Source organism: Aplysia californica, unplaced genomic scaffold (genome assembly GCF_000002075.1).
Source record: "Aplysia californica isolate F4 #8 unplaced genomic scaffold, AplCal3.0 scaffold00027, whole genome shotgun sequence".
In the NCBI taxonomy this organism is placed as follows: domain Eukaryota; kingdom Metazoa; phylum Mollusca; class Gastropoda; order Aplysiida; family Aplysiidae; genus Aplysia; species Aplysia californica.
The window spans coordinates 510381-522217 of NW_004797297.1; the positions used below are offsets into that span (position 1 = coordinate 510381).

General features: G+C 38.4%; 1 protein-coding gene across 1 annotated transcript in view; it reads left to right on the top strand.

Moving 5' to 3' along the window:
* LOC101847791 overlaps nt 1-11288 on the top strand; it is a 31032-nt gene extending 19744 nt beyond the window's left edge. The window contains exons 10-13 of the mRNA XM_035973332.1: nt 2192-2291; nt 3938-4006; nt 10138-10232; nt 10953-11288. Coding sequence (XP_035829225.1) covers nt 2192-2291; nt 3938-4006; nt 10138-10232; nt 10953-11064 — 376 coding nt within the window. The 3' untranslated portion in view covers nt 11065-11288. The remainder of the gene's footprint in view (nt 1-2191; nt 2292-3937; nt 4007-10137; nt 10233-10952) is intronic.
* Nucleotides 11289-11837: the final 549 nt, after the last annotated feature.

The window sequence follows — 11837 nt, forward strand, 5'->3', positions numbered from 1 at the left end:
ACTATGCACTGTGATAGGTCATCAAGGTTAACCACACTTTGCTCGCCTTATGTCATAAACCTACCAAGGGGTCACGTCAGTTCATTTTAGAGTGGAGGGAGACCATTTTACCGATTGTGAGCCTTAACATGGGTCACCATAGATTCTTCCCTGGGTTCGTCGGTTAAGATCCCGGTTCGCTTAAGATTCCCGCATTTCTTGGCTCCCGAGCACCGGGATCTTAGGCGGAGACTACTGTATTGTATTCTATTTTTGAGATTTCTGTTCAAGATTTGCAGATTTTCAGTGTCACTGCGTCTTGCCCTCCCACAGTTTTTACACCTCTCACACTGAATAGGTCTACTTGAGACATTCATGTTATTATTACTCTATTTTTAGTTAGAGTAATAATTTTTATCTTTTGCGTTTATTGTATAAACCTTGACACCCAAACTGGATCTTGACAGTGGATATTCTGGTTCTAGGCCTTTTCTCAGGCTCAAAGCAAGATTCATTTTTATAGTTTATATAGGGGAATATGATGAGGGGAAAATATAAATAAGTAAGAACTGACTGAAATACCTAAGTCACAGTAGGCCTATCCCAGTGCCACACTGACATGTTGCTGACTGGAATGTACCTACATGCGTGCGTGCGCACCATTCTGTGTATATATTAATAAATAATATATAAATGAAGCATGCACTGTCATTGTTATGTAACATGCCCCTGGAGAATGGATGAGGCCCCCCCACCGGAAAATTGAGAAGCCGGGTTGGCAGTCACCCTGCGAACAGTTTTTGTAGGGAAATCGAAACTATGATATGATTCTTTTCGGACAAGTGTAGACCTTCGAAAATAGGCTTTTGTCATGAATTTCTTGACCAAATCTCCTTGAATTTTAAAAATTTCTCCTTGAAACCTCCTTGAAATCTCCTTGAATTTGGTGGGAAGTTCATGGCAGGAACCCTGAATATCTCCCATGCAGTGATAAATATTAATCTTTCTTCAAAATGATAAATATTATAATAGTCATTTCTGTTTTGATCTACACAGTTATCTGTTCAACAAGAATGATATTTTAGAGGATAGACCTTGTTTATAGAAGGTGAAAATTTCTTCTTTTGTATTTGGTAGTCTTTAATTTTCTTCCCCCCAGCCTCCGTATTTCTTTATATCTATAAATTATGTGTAAAGGGCTTTTACAACCGCTTGTTAAGATGTGAAATGTACCTCAGAAATTATGTGAGAAGGCCTTTAATTCCCTCCAAGGAAAATGAAATATCTTGTAAATGCTCTGTAAAGTTTCTCAAGTAGCGTGTTTGCTAAGGTGATTGTTTAACTTTTTTGACTAATTTCTTTTTTCTCTACTTTCTTCTTTTCTGTCTTGGTATTTTTTTCCCCTTCATATTGCACTCACTCTACTAACAGCAGAAAAAAAGTAAAGCGCAGTGCTGTTGTCTTTTTTGCTGCTGAACTCTCCTCTATCTTTTTCTCTCTTGCCTTTGACTCTCTAAAGAATATTGGCTGTCTCTTGTTCCTCTCAAAACATTTCTGGGAGTGATCGTACGTTTGTACGTCTAAATTATATAGTGAAAACCCATCAGATGACAAAAGCGTGCGTTTGAGCGGAGCGTGCTTTGTATGGCGTGCATTTAGGCAGAGACTCCTGTATAGTCCAACCTGCTCTTATGACCACCTGTCCAAGACAGCCACTTGTACAGACGACCACTTTCCACATTATGTTTTTTTTCTTTATTGTAATGACAAGACTCTTCCATCTCTCTCGTATCTGTATCATTTCCCATCTTTCTTTTATTTTCCCTCTCTACTGTTCCTCTTGTGACTGTGTCAAATTATCTCTGCCTCAGGCCTTCAATCTGTTTGAAGCATACTATGATGAAGGGTTGATGTTTTCCCTAAGCGGCCCATTTATATCTGCAGGTCTTTGCTGCTTGTAGCAGAATGTATTTTCCTTTGCTTTTTAAAATATTTCCTGCTTGGTGCGCTTACTCACACTCACATGATGACCTTCTAGACCTTTCACTGTATAACGTTTGCTTCTCTCACTTTCTGGATCCTCACCTCCTTTAATATTCTCATCAGTTCCTGCTTGCTGAAACATTTGTAGCTCGGCATACTCAATACGCAGATGAAATTGTAGAGTTGAAAAGATTTGTTTTTTAATATCTCATTTTTTATGCTTTGACAGGTACATCATCTGCAGAGCTATCAGAGAGAAATCGAGGAATGCAGCGACCGAAATGACTAAAAACAGAAGTGAGTTTTCTGAGAGCAAGGTCATAACAAGGGTAAGTAATCAGCTGTAGTGAGACCAAAGCTTCAGCTTGTGTATTTGAAAATTTGGTGCTGATTGATATATATTTTTTCCTGTGTAAAAAAACATTCACCATTTTGTATTTCCATGGAAAGCAAACATTTAGTGATTATATTTTGAGATAGATTTCTGGATAATGTAGGAGAACAAGTGGGTCACTGCTTTTATTATCTTGTGGTTTCAATAAACTGTTTGTGTTGATGTCATTGCACTGGATAGCTTGTACTTTAATACTTTATTTTTTATATGATTCCTACTTTGTCAGTGTGGTACAGTCAAACCTCATTACACCGTCCACCTTTGGACGAGCATGAAGTTGATAGTACAGTGGGGCTGGAGGTGCAGCGAGGTTTTCATGTCCTCTGATATCACTTGAGTCTTTTCCTGCACCTGTTGAGGGAAGCCCGGCCAACCGCCTATGTCTGGTCCCGCACCAATTGCGAGATCAGTATTAAAATACGGCAGCGCTTCTAATTCACTGCGTAAGTTGCAGGAAACACCACACCAAGTATCATTTACTTTCTAGTGATCAAAATTCCGTTTCGGATCTTGTTTCCGAGTAGTAGTTTTTGTGAAGCAGATTATTTTTGAAGCTCACATCAGCCGATCCGCAAAGTTTTTCTTCTAGCACTGCGATCATGGAGTTGGCGTTCGTTACGATGTCGAAACAAATGTGCTCGATTTTGAGATTTTTAACGATAACCAAGACAATTTTGCTAGCATATTGAAAGCTGCAACTCTGATTTAGTTTCAGAATACATGTAGCACCTACTAGCAACCTCAAGGAACATGTTTACCAGTCTCTAGATGAAGTAATGCGTTATCTCCCTTCGATCTGCAACATACACTGCTAGACGAGTCAGAGTCCTCACTAAATTAAATGCCCCACAGGCATTCGCCAGCCTGTTAGTTAATTTTGGGCTGATATCTTTAATTCTATTAAAAAAAACCAAAATTGATTAAGGCCTAAATATAATAGCATTTTCATAATTATAATCAGGGCATCACGCGAGTTGCGAAATTTGATGCTGAGTTACAAAGTTATGTTTTATTTTAATTGTACTCTTCTACATTGCACATTGTATTGTGTTCGCTTGTGACACACTACAGCACTGTAGATCTGTCCATATTATCTGAAATTTTCATATCCAAGACAAGGGTGAGATGGGTGAGGAGGGAGCAAATCGACGAAAAGCGTTTGATCTAGACCTAGGCCTAGCTCGTAAACTTGTGTGCGAGAGATCGTCAAGTAACCACAGAGTAAATGTGCCCTGCGCCATGTGTATCCTCGTGTGTACTGTGTAGTTCTGGCAGCCTGTTCAACGGGGTAAATTTACAGTAGTTTAAATTTAATAAGGACTGTGCAACTGAGACAGTGTGCGGATGGCGGTGTAAAGGCACAAATATTATGTTTATATAGGGGATTTTTTTCCCACATTAGCAAAACCTGCTGGTAAACGAGGCAGTCGGTACAACAGGGGGTGGTACAATGAGGTTTGACTGTATATATATATATTTATATTTATTCTTCCTTGCCTTCCACTTTTCTCTTTCCTCGCAAATATGATCTAATAAGAAAAATAAAAAGAAAGATTGATTAGTTTCATATTTACATTTCAGACGGAGAAACGAATGTCTGAAATTCAAAGCTGGCTTGGCCTAAGTGATGAAGTCATCTCTAGCTGGAAGGTATTAATATTATGACAGCTGCTACAAATTTATTTATATTTTAATCACAGGTTATGATGACTGCTATCGCAAGGTTTTATATATATATATATATATTTATATAATATATATATATATATAGGCCTATATATATATATATTGTGACTAGCACAATATAGGACTTCAGCCCGGAAATGTTAATGTTTTATTTAAATCACTTGTTCTTATGACCACCGCCATGGGGATGTTTATGCAGTGATCCTCGCTTCCACTGAAGCCTGACTCGTTGAAATCTCCGACTCTAAGTATTGCATGTAGGTTTGTAACGCCACTGAATATTCAGGAATTCAGACAAGCCATTATGGTATTGCAGAAGTAGTAGGCAGATCCTTCATGGGTCTCTGAATTTGATTTGCTCAAAATGAAGTAGGCCATGTGTTTTAGCTAAGTGATCGTATCTATGACTGTGCACTAAGCAGCTTGTCCTTAAGACAGCCTTACTGATATATGCACAGTGGGGTCCCCTTTAACGCCTATAGGACTGGCTTCCTACTTGACTTTCCGTTCTCCAGGACTGGAGCTGTCACCCTCTTTCTGACTACGTGAGATATGGGTTACTTTAATATCAATAACTCTGCTTTTGGTAAAGTTGTAGACATGAAAATGAGGGCTCTCATGGCCTAGAGGTTAAAGTGTTGGGCTCTCATTCAAAGGTCCCGGGTTCGAATCTGTGAAGCGACTGAAAAATTTTCTTCTCTAAAATTTTCCCCTTTCACCTCCTTTTCTGCTCTCTAGCAATGTTCTGTCGTCTGCTTTCGTCTGTTTTTTCTGCCCCTACCCCCTCACCTCCTGTGCCTTCTCCTTTAGGCTCATCACTCTTTCTGCAACCTTTCCACTGATACTCCTTTGCTCCTTCTTACTGCTGTCTTTCAGCCACACCTCTGATCTTCTGGTAGGAAAGATCTACACCTAGCTTTCTCAGACAAGTGCGAAAAATCTCGGAGGGCCCAAGTGCAAGTTGCGCACGTTAAAGATCCCTTGGTAGTCTAAAATCGATAAGAGTAGGCTTCAGCCGCCACCCATGCAAAATTCAAAATTTCCTTCCAACTGAAAATATTAGGTGTATCCCGTACACTCATATGACCTTATGCAGTTGCGAGCGCCGTAAGACACTTTCAAATAAAAAAAACAACAACATAAAAATTCACCAAACTCTTTAGATTATTTTTACCTATGCCATAACATGTTTTCTTTGAAAGTACATTTTGATTTGAATTTTTCAGATGTAATCAATTATTTAATAGTAAGCTTTTGTTCAGAGTCAGTTCCTAACAGGGATAAAAAATCAGATCTACTAGATCTGATTTTAATCGCTTTCTACATTTGATGGCCTGAAATCGTAAGGAAAATATTAAAAGGGAATTAATCGGGGGTTGATGAAAACATGAATATGTTTGGGGAAACGTTGATCATCAACAGGCCTTTGTCAACAGCTAGGTCATTTCGCTCGTGAGTATTCGACTCTGTGGTCGGGCACTGCGAGTATTCTTGTCTGCGGCTCCGTAAATGTTAACAAAACACAATTATTCCGAAAACATCAGTAAACCAAGAAAAAAATAAACCAAACCAAAAAAGCCAGCTAAACGGAAGAAAATCCTACGGTCCTGTAGATTTTGGTTGAAGTGGACTCCCTTGTATATATCTTGGAGTACGCTACTTTTTTTTTCTCTTGTACAATTTAAAATTTTGGGTGACCTTATTTAGGCCACACTGTGGCCTAAATAAGCTAAACCCCCCTCCCTTACCTTATTTAGGCCACACTGAGGCCCAAATAAGCTAAACCCCCCTCCCTTATCTTATTTAGGCCACATCATATGGTAGGTTTCTTGAACTAACCATGGATTCGGAAGGTCGAGATTCTAATTCTACTGATCTTTTTATTTAGTGCGGTGGATTATTTCAAAATGGAGGATGATACTAAATGATAAGTGGACCAAGGGTAAGAGTTGTGTGTCTGTGTGTGTGAGTATGTGTTTGTTTTGTGTGTGGTTGTGGTGAGAGAGAGAGAGATCTAGAGAGACAGAGTAAATGCAATAGTGTGTTTGTATGTGTGTAGGTGTGTAATGTGTGAATGTTATTGTGTACATGAGTGTCTATCTCAGTTGTACGGTCCAAATGTACATTATTTTGTTGAGAATTTTACATAGAACTCAACTACAAAGCACCTTTATACAAATTCACAGAAATATTCTTTTTGTGCTTATTGAGGTGCAGTACATGGTGATTTTACCTGCAAGGATTTAATTGGACAAAATGGGCAATATCTTTATAATGCTAATACTAATGGTCATATTTAGACAAATCCTATATCATTCTCTTTTTTTCTTAACAGCTCATGGTTATTAAAGAGTAAGCAAACTAGATCAAGGTAGTAATTTCGGATTCCTAATATTATGGGCATTCTTTAAAATTGTTAACTTTTTAGCGCTTTTCTCAACATAAAACGGATTGGGTTAAAAAACAACAACAACAATGACCTTATCTTTCTTTTTCAAGGTATTGTGCATACATCTGTGTGAAACTATTATATTCTATGCTTTCAAGTACATGAAAAAAGCTAATAAAGTCAAGTAAAATGTTCTTCAGAGACATAGATCTAGTAGTAGGCCCACTGGAACATTTTATAAACCGTGAAAAGATGACCAGAAAATAACAAAATTATCTTATGATCTTCACTTGCACTTGCATTTTTTGGGACAAATTATAGTCTACCTCATTATCTTTTTTCCCCACATTTTTCTTCACTATTCATGACAACTGGCATGTTTTTCAGTTATTATCAAGGAAGTGGATAGGCGGACCACGGGGTCTATCTAGCCCCAAAAGGATAGGTGGACCCCGGGGTCTACCTAACAAAATGCTGTTTTAGGATGTGAACCCCGGAGTCAGCGGAGTGAAATAAGTAGATCTAGGTTTAACTAAGGATCGGTGGACCCCGGCGTCAACATAGTGAAATAAGTAGATCTCAGTCTATTTTATAATAGGACTGGCGGAGCCCGTGGTCAACGTAGTGAAATTATAAGTAGATCTAGGTTTAATAAGGATTGGTGGACCCCGGGTCAACGTAGTGAAATAAGTACACGTAGATCTAGGTTTAATTTTAAAGATTGGTGGACCCTAGAGTCAACGTAGTGAAATAGGTAGGTTTAAGGTGGACCCCAGGGTCTACCTAACGAAATACTAGTTAGGTTTTAGAATAGGTGGACCATGCAGTCACCGTAGTAAAATAAGTAGGTTTAATCACGGTGTCCCGGGGGTCCACCAATCCTTAATTAAACCTTCTTATTCTTCTACGGCTATGGTGTCTCCGGGGTCCACCAATCCTTTTAAAATTAAACCTACTTATTTCACTACGATGACCCCGGGGTCCAACGATCTTTAAAGAAACCTAGAAAATCTACTTATTTCACTACGGTGACCCCGGGGTCCACCTGTCCTAAAACCTAGTATTCTGCTAGATAGACCCCGAGCCCCGGGGTCCACCTTAAACCTGCTTATTTATCACTACGTTGACCCCGGGGTCCACCAATCCTTACTTAAACCAAACCTTATTTCACTACGGTGACTCCGGTATTCACACCCTAAAACCTAGTATTCCGCTATGCAGACCCCGGAGTCCACCTATCCTCTGCAGGACTATACTATTATCAATTTGCAATTTTCATTGATTAGCATATTTTTAAAAAAATTGAATCAGAGACTCACTGTCTAAAAAGTCCACTGTTAATGCTATTCTTATCAAAGAAAAGGCACAATTTGACTTTATGACATGTTTAAAAAAAAAGAGTTTTAAAAATATCCAGAAGATAAAATAAAATGATTATATAGATCTAGATCTAAACGTATTTTATTATGTATATATATATACTTAAAAGTAAAAGACTGAGCAGAGGCTTACAATGCAAATTCTGTGCTCTACAAGTAGATTAGTAGAGAAAGTCTTAAGTTTGCGCAAAACAGATTTTAGAAAAAAAAGTTGGATCTAATTATTCTAATAATAGTAAAAGTGATTGTTATGGTGAGATTTGTTATTATTAACTCTAGAAATACAGATAGTTGTTGAATCTAAAATTAACTAGAACTGTACAATTAGTTTTATTTCAATTCCAAAGCCCAAAGGCATAGCAATGAGTTAGATCTAGATCTAGCAGTTGTAGGCTCTCTGGCTGCTTCTAGAATAGGCCTGCTACTACTGATTCTAGACAGGGAATCTAGATCTAGCTATCACCTGCACTATTAAAGTCAAATATATGGTAAAATAAAAACAAAACTGTGAATCCCTTTATCAGTCAGTACATCCCAATTGCCATAGTCGCACGTATTAATAGTTGAATAATTATACCGAAGCAACACGTTATCACAGTGTTCAGGGGAGAGTGGGGTGCCCGGGTCGCTGACCAGTCGATTCGGTGGTTTGGCTTTTGTAGATCTATGCATTCATTTATTATTTTTTTTGCGGAAAGCCCTATTACTAGATCTATTAGTGTTTAACCTCTACAGCTAAGGCGTCAAAGGATGTTGGAAAATAATAATACGTCCTGAAGTTTCATAACTTATACAGAATAACACAGCCAGTAGTTTTTATTTCATCGAGTTTTAAAAATGGCCTTGTAACTTGTTAGTTTTCAGAAGCAAATTTTAATAGTTCCAGTTCTACCGAATCGATTTTCACGCAAATTCAACCATTTTGATGACCTTTCTTTTCCTTTTAAAAAGATGTAGGCCTGTCGGATGTGGCAGTGCGATTAACACTAAGTTGTTTAGACCCATCAAAACACGAGGCTTCGTGGCCGATCACAAAGGTCTACGGGGCTTATCGAGGCCGATTCGCCCTGCCGCGTGCACGTTCACTAAACTGCCTACTAGATAGAATCTACTACCAAAGATTCTCTACATGATCTTTGCTACTACTACTACTAGATCTACATGTACTACTACGAGACTGTACGAGGGATGTACTACTACGAGACAGTACGAGAGAGTGCCACCCAGCCAAAGATAGTGTAACTTTGACTCAGCCACGTTGTGTACACACTTTTTATACCCCAAATTTGACCCGGAAGTCCATTCGGAGGATTTGACCTTTTCACTTGACCAAAGTGTGCCAAAATGGTAGCCTAGATTTTGCCCCTCCATGAAGGAAAAATCTGGCCCTCATTCAAACTTTTGGGGTTGAGCAAAATTTTGCGTATCATGCTTTGTTCTTACAATATCATTATGATATATATATATATATATATATATATATATATATATATATATATATATATATAAGTTGTACACTGAGACAAAACTGTACTAAATGAGAAGGGTGCACCATTATGAAAGTGGAACGAACTCAGTTGCCTGAAAAGGGTGTCCCCCGGTAGTTTGAGCATGTGTGGCCTAAATAAGCTAAACCCCCCTCCCTTACCTTATTTAGGCCACACTGAGGCCCAAATAAGCTAAACCCCCCTCCCTTACCTTATTTAGGCCATATGTGGCCTAAATAAGCACTCCCTAAAATTTTACACATTGAGTAGAAATATGCTCTCATCTGGGTGACCTTGACATAGCCACAGGTGTATCAGTGAATCTAGAAGCAGCAGACCACTTCGGTTGGAGGGCTCACTGAAAGTTTTGCTACCTCTGGTTCTGTTTCTAGTACTGAAAGTTTTATCACCAGTGTCTGTGGTGTAACGGTTAGGAGCTTCACTGTGTCACACAGGAGACCTCAGGAGCGGGGAAAATTTTTATAATCTGGGTCTTTTTGCTAAGATGTTGTGTTCCTCTCTGCCCAGGTTGGCCCCAGCAGGCAGGTTTAGAAGCCTGCCTCTCAAATGATGATCTAAATTAAAGAAAAAGAGAAAGTCAAATCAAGAGTAGAATGGTCAGTGCTGTGCTTGTTAATTTACAGTCTTGTATTATTTGTATGAATGAATATTTTATGTGCAATGTTCTCAGGGTTTGTTTATTTTCCTCTACGACTTTGGGAAAGGAAGGTAGCTAGCTGTGGAATCTTGAGATTGGGCTGATAATTGTAGTGGACCCTTGTTACTGTTATTGTTTAGAGGTTCTACACCTGACATATTGTTTCTTTTCTCTTGTGGCAGAACTTGGGAATTGGTTTCTTGAAATGGATCTTGAAAAAGGTTGAAGCTGGAGAGAAGTCAATTTCGGATATTGGAGATCAATTTCCAGTCATATGGTAAGTTTGTGTGTATGAATCAGTTGGTGAATTGTTTAACGTTAAAAAAAAAGTTGGAAGCACACAAACTGTTTGATTTGAGAGAGAGTAGAGTTGTTTGCTGGTTCAAAGATAAGGACAAGTACATTTTATGTGGAAGTGGAAGGATGACTGAGTGACTCTGACAGTATGTTTGTCATGATGTGGCCATGCTTGACGCTTTAGGAGGAAATCAACGTATGCAAAATGTGGGTCTCAGCTCAGCTGTGAAGTCAGTTGACATGAACAATCTTGTCTTGATCTCAACAAACAGGGATAAATGTCAGCAAAGTATTTTCTAAGGAGTGGTAGTAAGCCTTACTAGCATCTTTTGGGAAACTTTGGTATGCGATTTACAATTTGGGGCAAACACGTTCTGATGTTGTGGCTTATGTTTGTAATAATCTTGCAAATGGCACATCTTGTATGTCTGTGCTTGCTGTAATTGTCTTTATACCATAGTGCAAAGATTATTGTTCACTACACATGAAATCTCCTTCTTTGAAAGACACTAGTTTTATCCTCTGATTGCAGGCCTTTTCTAGTTCCTAATCAAAGACAAACAGGTTGCTTTAACTTTACTCAATATAAAGGCAAAGAGGAACTACTAGTAGTGTTCAAGATATAGAGCTCCAAGCAAGTAGAGCCCACCAGCCCCTGTTGGAAGCTCATAATATCTTGGATGAACTTTTTTTTTTCTAGGAAAGAATTTCTTGCAGAAGAGGGGTTGACAGACAACATCCCAGTGGAATGTTCAGAGCCAGACACAGAGTTGGAACAATCTGATGGGACCTCAGCGTCAGGGTACTCTTGATGAAACATTTTGATGTAGTAGTTGTGTTACAGGACAATAATGTACATGAAGAGGCAAAGGGTACTATACATGATATAAGATTTATTGTAAACTGACCTGAAACATGTTGCATTTTCTGTTTTGTTACATTTTCTTCCAATTTCTTTGTTACTGTGGTAATACTATTTGAAGGGGAAAAAAAAGAAAGACAATTTATTTCTTCAGATAATACCTTGTTTCCTCGAGAAAATAAAAATAAAACCAATCAAATGACCAATGTGACAGAATACTTATAATCACTTCAGGTTGTAATTGTTGCATAGGTATATATGTATTTTGTTAGACATGGTTATTTTGATGTGAAATCAATGAGGTTTGTAAGTCTGTAGGCATTGTCAGTAATGTGTGCTAGTGTAAGTGCAAGGGAAAGTAGTAAGTGCAAGTGTGGTTTATTGACCTCTGACTTTTGTTGGCTGAGAAAGATTTCTCGTCATGTTCTTCTAAGATGGGGGGGGATGGATGGCGGGGGAAATCAAGTGTTGGCCTAACAAGGCACTTTGTGGGGGTGGGGGGGGGGGGGGGGAGAAAAGAAATAAATTTTATTTATATATTATTAATCATCTGGTCTACTCAAATTAAGTGGAAATTTTGAGTTTAGAGAGTTTTTTTGTTGTTTTTTTTAAATGTAGGTATTTACATATTGACACAGTTTAGATCATTTAGCAACCTGGGCTGAGAGGGATGCAGTGTTCTAGCAGAAAGAGTGAGATACAGTCAAACCTCATTGTACCCCC